The sequence below is a fragment of the Lingula anatina genome, chromosome 6 (assembly GCF_051362555.1).
Source record: "Lingula anatina isolate TDL-2025a chromosome 6, LinAna3.0, whole genome shotgun sequence".
Lineage (NCBI taxonomy): Eukaryota > Metazoa > Brachiopoda > Lingulata > Lingulida > Lingulidae > Lingula > Lingula anatina.
Window position 1 is genome coordinate 20095966 of NC_141772.1, and position 19495 is coordinate 20115460.

General features: G+C 37.7%; 1 protein-coding gene across 1 annotated transcript in view; it reads right to left on the reverse strand.

Annotated features, from left to right (window-relative positions):
* LOC106160122 (guanylate cyclase soluble subunit beta-2) overlaps positions 1–19495 on the reverse strand; it is a 35343-nt gene that overhangs the window by 8857 nt on the left and 6991 nt on the right. Inside the window, exons 2-4 of the mRNA XM_013536639.2 lie at positions 18227–18300; positions 2407–2507; positions 877–1060 (exon numbers count right to left, since the gene is read on the reverse strand). Of these exons, the coding sequence (XP_013392093.2) occupies positions 877–1060; positions 2407–2507; positions 18227–18300 (359 nt within the window). The remainder of the gene's footprint in view (positions 1–876; positions 1061–2406; positions 2508–18226; positions 18301–19495) is intronic.

Below are 19495 nucleotides of genomic sequence, written 5' to 3' on the forward strand. Positions count from 1 at the left end.
GGATGTGAGACGAGAAGATCGACCACTGCTAGAACTGAGGGTGTCAGATGAGACGATCATAAAGACGGGCTCGAAAGAGATAGACGGCGGTGTCCATTAGACGGACACCACCTTACCAAAAGAAAAGAGGAAGGCCAAAAGCAACCTGGGCCCCGTATCTCGAAAGCATCGCACATTGCGGTCGTACGCAAGCGTCTCGATTCCATAACTCGCCCATACTCGTCCCATATAATACACTGTAGCCTCTATTTGATATAGCTATTCGCAAGACGCGATGCTTTCGAGATACGGGGCCTGGTTCAGAACACTGATGAATTGGATGAGACGGGTCTTTCGTTGGACGAGGTTCTGGTAAAAGCAAGAGACAGGGCTGAAGGGCATAGGGTTATTGTGACTGTGTCTCCCTCTCGACATAAAGAGAAAAACCAACTAAATGAAAAGGAACTTCAGTTTAAGTAAACCTCCCATGACCTTTGGCAAACATACTGTACATTGATGTCTGATTGTTATCGGATAGTTTCAAGTCAATATTGAAAGATATTGTTTTCCAATTTCCATTTTTTGGGTATTTTGTCAAACTTTTGACGTTGTGTCATTTATATAAGTCTTTTATTAGTTTTAACTAATATTATTAAAATAATAAATATATTTTTACAACTGAAGCACCAGTATGAACTGGTATAATTGTAGGGAATTATTATGAGCAGAAAAGAGACACAAAAAAAAAAGAGACACAAAAAAAAGATGATTGGTTATGTTTAAGATTAAGCTTTATACTTATTTACTTATTTATTCATGTATTTTCAAAATGACCATCTCATGGGAGTTTGGAGCCCACTAGACGAAGATAAGGGGGCATCTGAGCACGTCGTTTACCTGAACGACGGGGCCTCAATGTTCCTGTAAGTTAACGCCAGCAGAGAGTGCAAGGGGTCCAAATTTTGAATGAAATCCTTGAGATTTCCCCCGAGTGTGCGTAACATTTTGTCATAGCCATGTTGAAAACAATAGGTGAAGAAATACTCTCCAAATAGTTCAAGGACGGCCGGTACAGGGACGCCTGAAATGAAGCAAGTAATAGAATTATTACGGATATATTATTGGGAACATAATAATAATAATAATAATAATAATAATAATAATAATAATAATAATAATAACAACAATTATTATTATTATTATTATTATTATTATTATTATTATTATTATTAAAGTTACGAGTACTAGCGCATATTACAATGATTATACCAACATTTTTTCGTAAGTACAAAACTAGACTAATCCTTGCTTGATCTAAATTCCGTAACGCAAAGCTTGCGGTGTGAAGGTCATGGTACCAAACCTACTGGGGTACCAATTCCAAGATATATCACTACAAGGTTTTACTTTATACTCATTACAATATCAAGTGTGTTATTCATTTTAAACTTCGAGCAGATGATGTTGTATGCTATTTACTGGATTGCCAAGTAAAGTCTATAAGATTTAGTAATTATATAGTACGATTTCAGCTGAGGGAACAATCCATTTTCTTGTAGAAACACAGTTGTTTAAAGAACATATTTGTACACCACGCCGAGAAAACTATCGACTTTTTATTTGCAGTTGTAAAAATCGATGTAGCGTTCTAAGTAGGAGCTAATGAATTCAATTTGCGCTAAATATCTCATAGTTTCCCAGACTGTGATGGTGAAGGCGGCATCGTTATTTTTACTACACAGGCAGACGGACTTGACGGGAGAGACGCAGATCTTCCAAAGCCATGACCGCCATGTGGCGTCGAAAAGCGTGTCTGCGAGAAAATTATTCAACCTTTTTCTCTAATTATATACATGCACTTTTATCTGGTAAATGTTAGAAAAAAAAGATGAACTTAAAGATATTGAACCGGTATTGACAAGTTAAGGCCGCTTTTATTTATGCCAGCGTGACAAGAATTGATAGTCCCCTGGCAACCGTAGTCCACTTCCAATTACTTTGTACAGGTGGCATTCGTCTTACATACTAACCTCATGAATACTAATAACCCTAACGTGTACTAATCATATTGGACCCCGGACTTCATTCCTAGTACTATTATTTCTGTCACAACTGGCCCAATAACATTGACCAACTGACCATGTAATCATAAAGGTAATCAGAAATTACTGATAAGAGTGCTTAACTATGGCGTGACCTAAATAAATGGTAACCAGTTGTGCACTGAGGGATTTTTCGAGTTTTTAAAAAAATATTTTATGGTACTTTCGCCCCCCACCCAACCTCCGTCTTTATCTCGGCGCATCGTATTGTGTGTTGCAGCCATAACGGGATCCGCCATTTGACAAAAACTTGCCACCAAAATGATATATTGAAAGAAACATCTACCGGTACCTATTACGGCCATTAAAGCAGATGAAGTCTTACCCAATATTTCTGAGACAGATACAATAAGACCGACCGTTCTTTCGTCGGAGTAGTAGTGAAATACCAAAAAGTCGTCGATGTCATCACACCCGGCCTTGGCACTGCAAAAAAGAAATATTTTATAGTAAGACAGAGTTCTGAGTGTCCAAGACTGAAAAAGCATACAGGATATCAATTTCCACATAAAAAAAAAGAAAAAAACAAATCTGAATGAGAATCCTCCGTCACTGTCAAGAAAAAGGTGAGAATGCCATAAAAATACATAGCTTACAACACCATTTTTCAAAGCTGAAGTTGATACGAGATTAATTTCATTATTGTAATGAATGAGACTTAATTACAGCTGGGAGGTCTCTGATTCATATATTGTCTGTGAATTCAAAGTTTTTACAAATTGACAAATATTTTACGTTTCTATAATGCGCTATTTATAGTGACACATAGGCAAAGCAGAGCAGGCAGTCACTGCAACCAGCGTTCAAGCAACTGCTCGGCAGTGATATGCAGTACTTCTGTGTTGCAGTCAAAATACCATTAATCAACCTACATCTTTATAGTAAAAAGAATGTGAGAAATCACCTAATTTCATTAGCTGCCATACAGCGGAGAAACTTAATCTATGTCAAATGTAATTATTAGCTATGTTTCTCAACGCTTCCGATAAGAAATTTTGAATGGTCGTGTCACAAGATCTGTGACAGACTAAGTAATGGAAGATTTACTAAAAATTGGCAATACGTTTTTTCTTATCTGCGCCTTTGATATTTGTAATTGGATGCTGTAATACATGCTTATTTTTTTTAAGTCAGTAAGTTGTAAACAATTCTGCACCCGCCTTTGGGTTTGTCATATCGGCAGTATTCAGTTAAGTCGTGCAAAAACACCCAAAATTAATTCAAAAAGAAGGGAAAAACGTTATATAAGCCACAACCTCTATTTTATGGCTACGATAAGTTGATAAATGCATACAAATAAAAAAAATCTCATCAAGCAAGGTAGCGTCTTAGTCACCAAGGTTACCACAAATTCAGTAAACTCCAACTATCCCAATGAAGAACTAACACGAAAAAAGATGCAAATATAAGGAAGTAATCAACTAAAACGACAGTACCGTCGAGGCCTAATGCAAAGATAGCATTACGCGATAGAATCTAATCCCTTGAAGAGTGACTAATTGCTTTAGTTGTCATTTTGTTAACGTGATATCTATACGTTTAAATAAATCATTAGGCGCGAGAACGTGCCGGTGGGGAGCCGTTGTAATGAAGTTTATTCAGAAGCCTGGTGAGAGAATAAACGCTAAACCTGCAATGTTTTGGCAGCCATAATGCAGACTATGGTTTGTGTAACACGGCACTTTTTCTTTTAGCGCTGTTTTCGTGGTGCTAATCATATTTTTTTGTAAATAAAATACTTGAGTTTAGCCTCGATTTCGCCACAGCAGGTCACAGGGGAGAGGCGCTCCTGCTTTTTTTATATTGATCTACACCAACGCATCCTTCCAGGGAAAAAGGAAAGAAGAGAGACTAAACCAAGTATTTTTCCATACCTGTGTCCTACATATTTACCCTTTAACATTGAGCGGGCATTTAAGGATATTGTAAGCCTTTATTATAATCAAGATACCGAAAATGAGTTTTTCCTGCATCTAATTATTCTATAATGCATCTATCTTTGTGCTGATTTTAAACAATGAAAAAACCTCAAAAATATAAAATATCGGCTTTTATATTTTTCGTTGCAATGTATAAGCATAGGCAACTCAAAGCTCTAATCGTCAATTTAACACCTTTCTATTTTAAGGTGAGATAGCAATCGGTATGGGGCGTGACTTCATTCCTGAACAACTTTTATTGCGAAAATTGTTGGCTGCAAGTGTATAATCCTGTGTATAATCCCGTACCGTCATTTTGGTTTAAATGTTTTTGTTATGGAGTTATGAGCCACTAATTACAGATTTTCATTATACAAAAGCATTATTTTGCTTTATCAACGATAAAATCTAAACTAAGACTTTTAAGAAAAATCACTGGCGGGGTTTTGGAGTACTAAAAGTACTAAATAGTGTCATTAAATCGGGTTTAAAACGGTGATCGTGTGTGCTCAGGAAAAGGAGAAATTTCAGAAAGCAATTTTTCAGTTTTACCTGTACCCCCAAATCGCAATTATGACGTCACCCGTAAGATGACATGTGTGTAAATGTTAATTAATTTAGTCACTGAACACTGAAGATTTATATATGTACCCAAAAGAATGTATGCAAGGCATTAAATAAGGAGTTTTGGGCGAAGGGGGACAATATCCTTAACTGTATTTGTCCACTTTGGCAGAGCCTAACATGTTACCTGTATTACGCTATAGGAAGTGTAAGTCCTGTTCACAATGTTTGAGCATTTTCCAGTGTCATATTTTTTATGGCTACGTATCCCGCAAAGCTACTGAAAAAAATCAAATCAGACCTATATAATATCTATGTAGGCTAAAGGTACCTGACATTGATGATTCCTCTTGAAAAATAAAGAAAGACATTGCTGTCCCGTCATTTAGAAGTGGATAACTGAACAAAAATTGAATGATTAAAATAGCGAAGAATTTTCATCAATTTTAAAGCACTTCAGGTCATTTCATTGCTCTAATTCAAGTATTTTTTTACCTAATATGTTTCATACACATGTAACCTTTGACAGTCCTCACTGTAAACATGAACATATTAAAGAATACAACCTGCTAGAAAAACGAGCATTGTGACTGAAAAAAGAAAGCAAGTCAACACTTGAGTTCTAAATATTGCATCGCTACTCTATCACTTCCTTGTCAAGCATTCGCACCACAACGTCTCAGATGACTCTTAATAGAATTCTACCATTTCAAAAACGACCCGCTGGGTCCAATGCTTAAAACCAAAGTGGTGTATTAAGCGTCACGAACGCTGTTTTACTCTGCGGGCCACTAAGGTGAATGGGGCTGATTAGCTGACTATTGACGAACTACACGCTGTGGTCTGGGGCCAGTTCAACAAAAGAACTTAAGCCCGATTTTGGGTCTAAAGTTTTAGACAGAATTTTGGTCGACTTCCGTTCAAGTCAAACCCATAGCAGTTTATTTAGGGGTAAAGTATTATGAGGTCTAAACAATGACCACGTCTTTTTTTTGTTGAACAACAGGTGCAATGTTTCAGTGTACAACATGTGGTTCTACATGTACACTTGGGCAATGTAGGCTTAAATTTAGATCTACAACTTGTAACCAATTCTCGGACTAAATTTCTTTTGTGAAAAAGGTCGCTTGTGTGATTTATGGTGCACATTAAATGAAGGATAAGTTACCTTAAGTATTCTAAAGTGTACAAAAATACTTATCACACCCTTATGGCTATCATTCTATTAAGACTATTATATTTTTTAGTCATTCTAGTCATTTTAGACTTTCTTTTCATTCTTACACGTTCAAGTCATTCTTAGAAGTTTAACTATGTCCTACTTGTATCATGACACATTTGGATTTGAGAGAGAGAGAGAGAGAAAGCTATTTAGCTGTACCAAACACAAATCAAGCAATTCACAGTTTCGCAAAGATTGCTTTATATCCCTGTAAATTAATTAAGATAAACCTGATCCTTCGCCTTATCTGAGAAATTCAGACTTCGTTAGCATTACTGGAAGTCAAATTGTCTTTATTTCATCTACCCAATTCAAAACCTCTTCCTTCCTTAATTAATTACACCAATTTTACGTGAATGGTGACAAATGAATACACTTATCGTGGATAAAAAGTTTGTCTCAGGTTACCCTTTTCAAGAGTACGGGGTTGTATTCGCTCATTGAAATCGATCTAAAAAAAACTCAATAATAATCAAAATGAACAAGTTTTGTTGCTGTATACATGTAGCTATCGGAACGTTTAATTTGACTCGGTGCTCGTCGATATCTACCCATGTAAAAAAGTCTTTAAAAAAACCCCGGAAGTTGGCTTTAACTTTTGTCATTTCCAATTCTGTGAAAATCTGTAGCCGTCTTCAAAAATAGAGTGACTACCGGCCTTAGCCTACTGGCGTCATTTATTTCTTGTTGTAAAACAAAGGAAATATCTCGCCTGATTGGGCTTTTCTTGGACGTCTGTTTGGGTAGAGTAGACTACAGTTTTGGTCCAAAATATAATACCACCTTCGGTCCTTAGTTTTTTCTGTTTGAAATGGGATTTGATCTAAATCTAAATTTGCACAATTGTTATTCTTTTTATAAAATGACGGAACAAATACAATCTATTTAATAAAAGTGAAGGCTTTTGAGTTGCGGTTATTCCATTTTCTTCTTTGAAGCAGTGTTGGTGGTGATTTGCGTGTAGGCCTATTTGATGCACGGGTACTTTAAAAATGTCGATAAAGATACATGGACCAAGAGCAAAGTGACACACCGGTGACAAATGGGTGATTGTTTCTGTCACTGAATTGATAAATACTGGTGACACTGGGGCAATGCAATACGACACAACGGATATATAGATGACGCTGAAATGACAGTGAAATAATGGTATTGAGATGTGAAATGATATTAAAATGACACCAGAGAGAAGGGGGCACAATGTGGGCATGGAGTGATATCACAAACTGGTGACACAGATATGACATCAGAAAACACGAGGCTGACACAAGTGCCTTCCAAATGACACTATTCCAGCTGTTGTCTGACTTAAGAGGCCAAGAAGGAGGCTTTAAGAGGACACGTGGAAACAACGTGGGGACAAAAGAAAGACAGTAAAGTGACGCAAAGGTCACAGTGAAATGCCATAAGGTGATATTGAAATGGCACAAGGAAACAAAGTGCAAAGTAACGGAATGAGACACAAGATATAACAGAATAGACCACAGGGAGACATGTGATGACGCTATGCTGACATCAAGGAGGCTCTGCTGTGACCCTCGATGACAATGAGAGGACATGGAAGTCATTGTGACACCGAAGGATGCGACCATCAGGAAAAAGGCTGTCAAGGGAAGACAAACACTAGGAATATCTCACACACCATATTGCCCCTTCCTTTCGATGGGTCCTTTCTTTTGCACTATATATAGCACATGATGATGGATGAAAAAACAGATTTTGACTTTCCTGCGCAGCAAACGTAGGCCTACTTTTTCCGACATCCTCTTTCTGCAAATTACCTTCATCGTGTCCAGTGTGCGTATGTTAAAAGTACTCAAGATTTCATTTGTAGGGCAAATCAATTCCGGCTGGATTTGGTTTTGTTGCACATTGTAGCTTTGACTAATCTATACTACCCGCGTGATACGTCCGTAAGAAATACACCACTATGACGGGTTTAGAAAGATGAATATCCCCAAAACTGAAATAGATACAATTCATTCATTCTCATTTTAGACGAAGAAGGCGGGGTATACTTGGCACCGACAAGAAGTGTGAGATAATACACTGTCACCCGAGCGATATGTGAAGGTATCGCCCGAGATCCAATGACGACCATTCCTCTATGTCCAAAACTTTTTATGACAGCTTATCTAATGAATGTTGCATTTATAGGTAAAATGCTTTGACATGTTTGGGACTCTGCTACCGCATACAGCATCAGATTCTTATAAATGGTTTTTATCTCACTTCACGCAATTTTTCAATTGTTTGTGTGCAATAAACTTACAATCGGAAAGTCAATAAAAATCAAATTTCCATTTGATAACTAATCAATCATGTTATTCACACACATCCTACGCACTCAAATACTCTTCCGACTTCAACCCAACGTTCGCTGCATATCAAAGCCAAACATTTGATGGCAGCTTATTAGATGAAAATGAATAACTTTACTGAAACCCAATTCACCATTGCTGTAATTTTGACAGATCTCTTATTTGCAGCTTTCATAGACTGATAAGATCTGCTCGTCTGCGGGAAAGATATGCAGAAATTTATATTCATTTAAAGACATGGACGAATGGCCAAATAACGTGCTAGGGGAAAAAATGACACCCTCCCATCCAGAAAAAGTGCTTTATCCAAGTAAACGCCTAACATACGTAAATCAATCTGAGATACAGTACACGAATGCAAATCATAAGATGACACCAACTGTTTTTTTATTTTTTAAAAAGCACCATACAGTGTACACTTATAATATAAGCAACAATTTACCAGTAAAATCCTAACACCAAATATTCAGTTGTCTACATGGAGTATTTCATATGGCACACATTATAACCAGGAATCCAGCACTTCCTGAACATCCCCGTGAACTGTTTCAGGGCGGTGTATTGAATATGTATATTATGTATATTATGGATGTTACAGGGTGTAAAAAACACCAGGGGCCTGCTTCACAAAATAACTTCCTAAGGTCTGAAGTTGGTTTTAATTTTGAGACTCAAAGTTTTAGTCTACTTTGACTTAAAAGAAACCAGTGGTCGTTCAATTACGAGCGTATGTGAAACATTTTTCCTGATTTATAGCAAGAAATTAATGGCTTCTCTTTCAAACCAATTGTCATTATTTTACAAGTAACCAACTTCGAAGTTATCCAGAATTGACGTTTATTACAACTTTGATAGAGTATTATTTAAGTCCAACTTTCGGCCAAATAAATTTTTTTGTGAATTTTTCACGCAACATTAGGCCTTCTGCCCATATTTAAAATTTATACAACAAATACTCCCCAGTGTGCTATAACCTGAAACCAATGATCTGAAAAGGAATCGCAACGCAAATCATGATAGAGAGACACTTCTTATTTTTACTCAAATTCTTTAACTAACTCAAATTAAATTCTTTGAATAATCTTAGAACGCTTGCCTAACCGTGACCATACACGGTCAATTTGATGTTTTATTGACACAACTTAAGATTACCAAATTCGTGAATTGCAACCTCTGCGAACAACGGAGGCAAACGACAAGTACATAATGGAATGTACTGTGTCGCCTGCCAATGCCGGAAATGAACGAATATGGGCGAAAGGCACCGACGATGCCCTGGATGTCAGTAAATGTCTCAGGGCTTATTGGATTGGTGATGACAATGATGGATTTGCAGGTGCGACTATCTTAAGGGTAAGATTTATCCGTGTCTCTCATGTTATCCGGAACAGCTAAAAAGTTACTAGTAACATGTACATACAGTTGTAGCCTGAATGTGACTGCGTGAAACCCTATCATCACGTGGAAATGACGCAGTTATGTACAGTATATATGGGCGTAAAATAAGCGACGGTTATTGTGGTGTGATTGTTATACCACTATCAATGATTCTTCTTAGCGAACGTCAGAACGCGTGTGTCTTTAATCACTTTCAAGTCATCTCAGTTTCATTAGATACCCCAATGCATTTGTCTACGCCAGCTCTGCCAGCAAGCAGATACCTTATGCATCGATTACTCTCAAAAATAGCCACAGCGATCTAAAGATGCTGATAAAAACCATCAGTGTTAATTCTCAAATGACTTTCTTTCGCAGATATATTCACTGAAAGAGCAAGTAGGAAGTTGCGAAAAAGCTTCGAGTTATAACACCGAAACGAAGTTTTGTATTATTAAACCCTTTATGACCCTCGAGAGGAAAGGAGACACAGTTAACTGCACCTGGCTCACTGTTACCCGACTTAAAAATCGTTCATTTTATTTCCCAGGTGATTTTTGATAGCTAATAAAAGAGGTCAAAAAGCATATATTCCGTAGCCTATAGTAGTGAAACTTGGAAAAAGTTGATAGGCTATTCAGAAAATGATGAATCCCCTGTATTGATGCCAATACAAGGAAGTAAAGAAGGTAGCAGAAGAAAAAGTCTGATACACCTTTCCAGGGGGCTCACAGAATCTACCTCTTTCACACTGGTTTTTAAATTATGGAATGAATTTTTACGCGCGTTTACACTGACTTAGGGTTCACTACAAACTAAAAAACATGCAATTACTGTTTTCAGTCACCGCACAGTAACTGGAAACTACAGGGGCATATGCCAGAAGTGGTAGTTAATTTCCTGTAATCTCCGCAACTCAGGGTACTCTGTCGGCTCACAGGTCCAAAGTGAATTGATAAAAGGCCTTGTGGCAGTATCTCCCAATAATTACCCTAATCTCAAAATGGATTTTTTTATTATTTGGCTGATGTAGGATTATTATGTACCGGCTGACATGTAACCCAAAGGCTACATGAACAAACAGTATGTATGTTTTAATATCACGAATATTCTAGTTCATTATTCAAGTCATGTGCATTAATATGATTTATTCAAGTCGACTGATGGATGCCATACTGTTTTCAACCAATAAGTACAGTGCATGTCAGTTTGCACGCACACACATTCTAAGACCCCATTTCCATAGTTAGATCGACCTACTTTAGATCGACCCAACTCCCTGGGGGTTCACGCTAAATAGCTGTCAGCCGGGCGGACACGAAAGTTAATTACCCCTTACAGCTTGTAGTAGGCGGGACGGACATTTAAGTCGGATTATCTGAAAGTAATCTAGTGAGACTCCCCGCGGGGATAGATCGATCTAAAATCTATGGGAATAGAGCCTAAGTGAAAATCTAGATTTTATCTTAAGCGTAAGGCTATAAAAATCACGTCATTTAAAAACTACGAAGGCTTTTAGGAACAGCAGAATTAAGAATTTCATGTCACATCAACTATATACTGACTGGTTTTGTTTTAGGGCCTTTATCAAAAGTTGCTTTCTAGAATATTGGGGAAATTTATACTGTATTTTCAAATCCAGGTGTTCTAACAGTACACGTGTCATGCGATTTTAAGATGTAACCATTTTGATTGGTCCTCGTGGCCTTCAATAGCTATCCCATTGTGCGTGTTGAAGTTACACTATAAATACAAATACATTTGGGCACAGTTTTAAAATCAATAAATAGATAGCTCAATTTACGATTAACTTTATGCACATTTACATCTTCTTGGAATTATTTCATCACACAATACGGCAATACAATAGTTTTAAGGTCATTTATTCAATGCATGCTGATGTTGGTACCTTACCAGGTAAATACAACCATCACAAACATTACACAAATGATAATAGGGCGACACTTCTTAATACAATGTTTCGTGTATGTGTATATACAATGGCAAATGCACTTGCACAGCTTAATTGTGTACACTCACAATGGCCACTCACATTGGTCCTACACACAAGGAGAATGCCAACTTTCGTTTTTTAATAGAACAGGAAAAAAATTAGCGACACAGAGTGGCGCATGTTACGAAATGTTAGATCTTTTGCATATTATTCGACTTCCGGTATATCAAAATAAGGTTCATTTCTCTCATGAGAGACCCATCATCATTGTCCATTTAAATGAAAGGATTGGTGTTTTGTCATAGTACTAATCTACATCGATTTCCCTTCTATGTTCCATCCACGGCGGAAATTATTATACAATGATATAATGTATTAAATACGTTTATAGGCAGGTCTATATAATCATGTTGTGCAACTAGACTAAATGATTCATGTGCGTTTTCTTTTTTGCCTTAACGCGGAACTAAAAATCAGAAACCCTTTTATTTACAACGCACAAAGGAAGCATCTTTTTTATTTTTCCATTGAACAGAAAAAAAAGGAAATGGAAACGGTTCTCATTATAAGTCTATTGTTATCATGGATGTTGTAACTATTGCATGAGGCACTCTGCAACCGAAAACTCCGCTGGGATGGTTCTTCAATGTTGCCAATCACAGCCAAAGTGCTCTTGCCGTCAAATGACATACGTTCTCCCGTTTAAGCTCTATCACATCAATTATTACAAGGTTTAACACTGCATAATGCACAGTCCGCATTCGGAAGTTAATTTCCAAAAACCTCTCGATTCCCTGCAGCCCTTGGATGTTGTATAATGCTGTAATTGGCTTATCGGTTTCATAAGACGGACCACAGGGGTTCAGCGAGTTCGTTTGGCAGTTAGCCCGTTACAGCGTCCATCCAGCTTCACCGAGATACAAACTAAGTTTTTAACAAGATTCATTGGTCAATAAAAGTCCATGGGCACCATGGGCAGATACAGGACACAAAGGTCTTAATATAACAGCAATGTCCAGTTTAGGGAGGGGGGGGCAGAGGCAGCACGCGCCCCATTCTAGATTGTAAGGGTACCCTTCTTTTCCAATTTTCCTTCTAGAAAGCATTCTGATGACAGAAGGACACTAAATTAAACAATATACAAACCTCTTATGAAGTAAAATTGTTCCCGTCTAGTCTTCACATCAAGAGAGTGGAAATATGTGTCTTAATTTTAATTTCCAATGTTCCTCTGAAACTCAGGGTGGGCCCTCCCCTCCCCCCCCCCCCCCACACTCCACCAACCCCACTCCCCAACCCCGTCACAGCAGAGTCCCCAGACCTTCAGTGAACAGCTAGATGTCGGGGCATTGATAAATCACATTTATCACTGCATAACTCCATATTTGATCAAAGTCTCATTTATCACTTTATAGCATCGTAGTTGACAGACGAATTTCCTTGTGAGACCCGTGCCTTGTTACGCAAATAGAATTACTTATTTTGATATTGAAATGGATTACATGAGGGCAACATTGAACCGAGGGCACGTTATTTTATCAACAGTGGAGACTGGCGGCTTTCACAAAGGGAGGGGCGCTACCTTGTTTGTTACAAGCCAAGTTCAGGTTTGAGGGAGGTGAAAGCATTTCCCGAATACGACCAAATTTCCATCATACCCAGATAATGAAAGATACTCATTTGTACCTGGGGGTGTCTCCGAAAAAAAATTGCTTTCGCTCAACAGTCAGTTTTACAAGAAATGTCGAAAACTGACAATTTTCTTTATTTTAGGCAAAGAAAGGTATCTACACTGAAGCGATAAATTCCTATCCTATGCTATCCTATGCTTTTGAACTGAAACACCTGCGCGGTTATGGTCAGCGTGACATTGAATTCAGATTCATTGAAAACTTCATTCTAGTATCCGTGGATGCCTGAATTAGGCCCTTAGTCTTAACTCGCTACCTTGTACAGTGGATTAGGGGGTCTTAAAATCAACATTATGTATTTGAAATACAAAGAAGCAAACGGTGTTCCCTTTTTGGAAAAGTGGCATTCAGACACAAAACACATTTTTCAAGGCACACAATGAGCGATGTGGAGGAAACATTTTCTTCATTTGAACACCAAAGTGTAAACCGTACACAAAATTACAATTCATCAACCCGTTTTTGAGTTCCAAGTCTCTAGTTTCGCTCGTGGAGGCATAAATTTGAAATTCAGAACTCGAAATCGGGCTTGCACATGTACATGTACAATTAAGCTGTGCATTTTCTACACGTTGTTGGAGAGGGTGTGACTTGGTCATAAAAGGAATATGGCTGAAATTTCCAAAAGAAAATCATAAGAATAATAATATTTGTTGTATAAAAAATCTAAAGCGTATTGTTTGCCTTCCATGGCCATATATCTGTCAAACTTTTCAGATCTCCAAACCTTACAGGCAAAGTTGACTAACGAGCCAATAAAGGAAGACAGAATCTAATAACCGTGTGTTCGTAATACGATAAAGAACAGTGTCAGTTATGTATGAGGTTTGAATTTGAACAAGATTCAGCCTATGTGTGGCGAATCTTAGACCCCATTTCCATAGATTTTAGATCGATCTATCCCTGTGGGGAGTCTCACTAGATTACTGTCAGCTTAGCCGGCTTAAGCGTCTGTCCCGCTTACTAAAAGCTGTAAGGGGGTAATTAACTATGGTGCGCGCTCGGCTGACTGCAATTTAGCGTGAACCCCCAGGGAAATAGGTCGATCTAAATTTTAATCTCTGGATCAATCTAAATCTCTGTGAATACACCCTTATAGATGATGCTTGTTTCATGGATCCTCTAAGTGCATTCGCTCACGTAGGGTACATAGCGGAGAAAAGCTGATAACCTGAACCATATAGGTCGGTCAGATTAATTTGACGAGAGAAGGATACGAAGATGACAATCTAATCTGTTTCTAACTTTGACATATTCGTGGGCTGATATTTCAATTCTACTTTCAAGTTTTATCGACCACAAAAACCTTGAACGCTCGACCAATTCTTGACTGCACATGGCGGCCATGACACCTAGAGCCGACATTTTCCGTCGTCTGCTTCATTTCTTCCAATCATTCCTCAGACGACTCCTTCTGCCCTTTTATCTCTGTTTTTCTACGACATTTCTGCTTTGTGTTGAATAATACTCACTGCGTGAAATGTTGTTTAAGTTCAGCACGGCAACAAGAGAGCACAGTGGGAAAAAAGTAATTTGCTGGGAAAGTCTCTATTGGAGTTCAAATGCGTAAATCTAAAGTGACCACAGAATAAACAATGCTAATTTCGGGCGAACAAAAATTACCGTGAGATTAATGGTCTCTTTAGAGATGTCTTATTACTATACCAAACAGTGCACAGGTTAGACTAATTCTAAAATCAACTGCATTTAAAAAAGAACTTACTTTTAATAGCATACTTACATGTCGTAGGTTCTGCTCTTGAGAGAAAACGAGATCGATTTAGACTTTTCAATTACGTAAGTTAAAGAACACCGGCTAATACCAACCGTTCAAATCGAAGATACCCGCATCAGGGAAACAGTTTAATTAAGATTTAAAGTACTTGTCGCTTTCTCAATTAAAATTCTTTTACGTAAAAATGTCCATTTAAGTGAAAACATGTTAGGTGTCTTCACTGAAGATATCTCTCCATTATTGAAAGAAAATTTAACGCATGTCCATTTATTTCTAAGTGCAAGTCCATCTGCGCTTTTGGCAAGCCCGTAGCGCACATTGCCACTACAGCATAATGCTAAGACATTAAACATGAACATAACACTAGAGCACACGCATGCACACACGCGCGCCCATTCCATGTAATAAACATATTATTAAGTTTGTTTCAAGTTCGAAAATATCGACAAGTTTGGAAAATGTAGACGGTTTTTTGAAAATGTAGACGTCTGTTGCCAAGTCAGCTTCCTGTGAGTGTTTGGAAATAGACCGGTTCTTAGCAGCATGTAACGATATTGCATCACCACCTGAGGACTGTGAATAAAAACACTGTTTTTTATAAAGCTGCTAATGGATATCAACCAAAGGCAGACAAACATAAGCCCTGTGGATACGTACATACACACACTTGCACACATAAATATGCATATACGCGCACGCATACCCTCACGAGCGATCACTTTCCACAAACAAATTTCCCGAAGCTATCAACCGTTGGGAATATGTCTAGTCTCCTTTTTGGAAAACTAACGCTAATAGGGTAAAGGCAAAATAAAAACTGGCGCGGAATGGACTGCTCTGAAATGATCCGGGAAGAACGCCCCTATCATTTGGAATATTTAACCTGGTTCGTTGCTGACAATGCGCTCGTCTTGATCCTCTAATAATCGATAACCACATTCCAATGAAACAAACGGAACCAGATGGTAACGAGCCGTCCATCCCATTAGTGAGTGAAATATCCCGCAGTGAGGTGTGATTTCCAGCTGCACATGTAACATTAGGAGATTTGATTGTTTCGTGGGAATTATTTCGGTGACTTAATCTTTTGGTTGCAGTCTCTAATGACCCTTGTAACGTTGGCCGATTGCCGTCGAATGTTACTCGTATTGTATGCGATATTTTGTTACCTGACTAGTCTTTATTTTGCTGCTCTAGTGCCGCATGTAAGCCACGTCTTGGCTTGGTGCATAATGGAATATTCGTTGGACGACTTAATTCTTTCTTACTTAAAAGACAAACACGTCGCTTTGTGGTTGCCGTTTAGCCACATGATGCGACATTTGCATTTCATATATGCCAATAAACTTGCACAGTTAATTAAAAAGACTAACTTAATTTAATAAGTGCAATTCAATATTATGAAGTTTTCAATAACAAGAGTATCTTAATAACAAGATCTGAAATAAATGAAAGTTGTCGTAAACCATAACATCAATAATTTTGTCGCCTTAAAGATTGCTTGTGTACCCATATAACAGCTGATGCAGCACGCTTTATTCGGAGCCATCCTCAATCATTTCAAATGTACTTCCAAACTAATAGAGCTGCCCCGATAGAACTATTCAGTAAAATCAAAATGGCATTTGGCAGTTTAGTGGATGTTGCAAATTGAACAAGATCTGCAGTTAAAACGGTATCAATTAAACAAAGTGACTGCATAAATGCCAGGTAGAGGTCATTTAAGTCGTGCCCAAAACTGGCCAAACAAATGACCGATGTGGCGTTTTCCACATTCAGATATCCTCACTTCACTTTTCCAAGACGATCCACCGGAAGTAATTAGAAGCATTTGGGAATTTGACAAATAGGCAAAAGCCAAATCAATCAAACGGGCTAGTTATAATATTATTGTTAAACAAGGTAGATATGCAAGCCAGAGGCCCAAGATGTGCGTTCTTGGGCAGCACTGACAACACGTATTGCTTGGCATTACAATAATTGGTCATTCAATTTGTATGAGATTAATCAAAGCCACGAGGGAGCAAGGGGTTTAACGTTCACTGAAGCGAAATGAGGAAACATCACTGTTGGGATTCAGAAAATGCTCCATTCGGAGTAAATTAATAAAGTATCACTGCGTCTGCTGTTATTGAATGGGTCATATGTTTTAATGTATTACAGCCATTAAAGATTTGCAGCATGTAACTTCGAAGTGCAGTGCAGCCACAGTGGACTTGCCATTTTGCGAAAGACGCTGATTGTGCTGAGATTTGAAATATAGCATTCTCTCACTGAAAAAACCAAACCAAATACTTGGTTGTTTACACTACCTTTAGATTATCGTTTCATTCATTCATTCATTCATTCATTCATTCATTCATTCATTCATTCATAATTCTTAAAGAATTTTCAACTGAATTCAACAAACAGACAGTGGAGTTTGGTTAATAAATAACATATTAAGGGAAAGTGTTATTAGGGCTAATGTCATAAATCCCTAATTTTTCACGTCCTTTAAGATGCAACTCATGTTCAGTTAATAGATTACGTAACTCTATAGTTTTTTTTCTTTTTTAGCGCTTCTCTACGTCGTATGAATGCATATTCTGGTGATACACGCCAACAATAACAAAAACGGCTCAATAGTGTGCTTTAAAGTCACTTTTGTGCGTTTAATGTTACCTTTATAATGCCTTTCATCCGTTAAATACGTTTTAATACTTTTGACTGATAAAGGTGTCCGATGGATATTGAAACGCTTCAAGTAAGTTGAAGCTAACTTTTGTGAAATAAAAGAAAATATAACGTCTTATACAGTTTATATTGCCTTTATCTAACCTATGGGCTTTATTGGACATTCCTTTCATTATTTTTTAATATTGGCTTAGACCCCAAGTCACCCGTCAGTGACGCACATATTCGGTTTGATACTTGCATAACTGTTACAAACCACATTTTAATTACTGTTGACTTCTTACCACACTGGAGGATATATACTGTTGTAGTAAACAGAAAAAATATTGGAGAGAGTCAGATTCTTGCAAATATCACACAAAATGTGAGCGTAAGTGATGTAACTCACAGAGTGACTTTTTTTTGCTTATTTGCCATTAAATCGATGGTGTGTGTGGGTGTCAGACAAGTTGAAAATGGAATTGAAATGAAACTTCAGTGCCCAAGCCAATAATTACACGAAATCACACTGAAAATGAGAGGGTGATTTCTATTATTACCTTAAATACTTTCAACTTATTACAAAGCGCAGCCATTGTATTTCATTGTGCTAGGCGACTTTGGTGCATTGGGTGTGACGTCACTGATTGTGTTAGGAGTGACATTGTGTTAGGTGTGACATTGTGTTGGCGGTGATAGTTACTCACAGAATCTTCTCCCAGACTCCTTTCCCAAACTTTGATATCACCAGGTCCTTGACAACGACATGGATTTGTCCATACTGAAAGATAGAAAATCACATCAAACGTCAAATTCATCGTTTCAGTATATAGAGCTGTAAAGAGATTTTAATGTGTTATTAGCAGTATTAGCTCTAATACATAAAGCATGTTATGCAACAGTTTTAGGGCATAAACAATATAAACCCTGTATACGTAAAATTTGTTTACTTTTCCTCCATGTGGTCTGCTATAAAAAGGTTGTGTCCGTAGAGAAGAAATTAACATAGATTAATAATAACTACCAGACTATTTAAATTTGACGTATTGAAAACACACACACACACATACATTCATATGTTTTATTTCATGAACCAGTTTAAACCAAGACATGATAAAAAAGTGTCACTAGATCTACAGTTGTGTTTCTGTAACTGAAACTGGCAATCACGCCAACTGACAACGTTTCAGTAAAAATCTAGCCGAGATGAGATTAAGACAAAACCGTCGACAAGATTCCAAAAGGGTGGATCTAATTGGCACGGCTATTCGACAATATAGACATCAGTATAGACTGCCCAATTCTCTACCACTCTAAAGTGGGGTGAAATAAAAATTAAAACACAGCTGAGGAAGCGACCCACCTCCAATAGCCACTGACGTTACCACAAACATACGGCAAAACTCAACTCACCATGGCAGCTTAAGACGGATCCCAAGAGAGTCTTAGCAGTCTGGCCACTTAGCTCAAATATGTATTATTCAAGGCTACTTCTTAATTGAATGTAACGAGTATGGTTAAGATGACATTTACTCCATCGAAGAAAGTCTTGCACTGGATTGCGTAAAAGAGTTTTGATGTTAAATGCGTTTTGTATTTGCTTCAAACTAACGTAAGAATCCTTTGACCTTTTATATTTCAATAGCAAAGGAATCGTTGCTCCCGCTACAGATTGATATACTGTATGAAAGTGACCGTATCCCTTTCTTCATTACCAAAACTTTATACTTTTTAATTCTGTTTCAGCCTCGCAACGTGTTCCGTCGAAGCAAAACCGCCAAAGACCGTTGACATCAACTTTTAAGTTCTCCACTATTTGAGGCCATGAAAATGTCGTGCATTCCTTGCAATGCAGGCATACCCTATATATGTACTTCTAATACTAGCACCCTGAGTGTGGTCCATCCATGTCGTAAGGCATACAGAGGAAAGTTCCTACAAATTGACGGGTGTTAAACAGACCATTGCCCCGTATG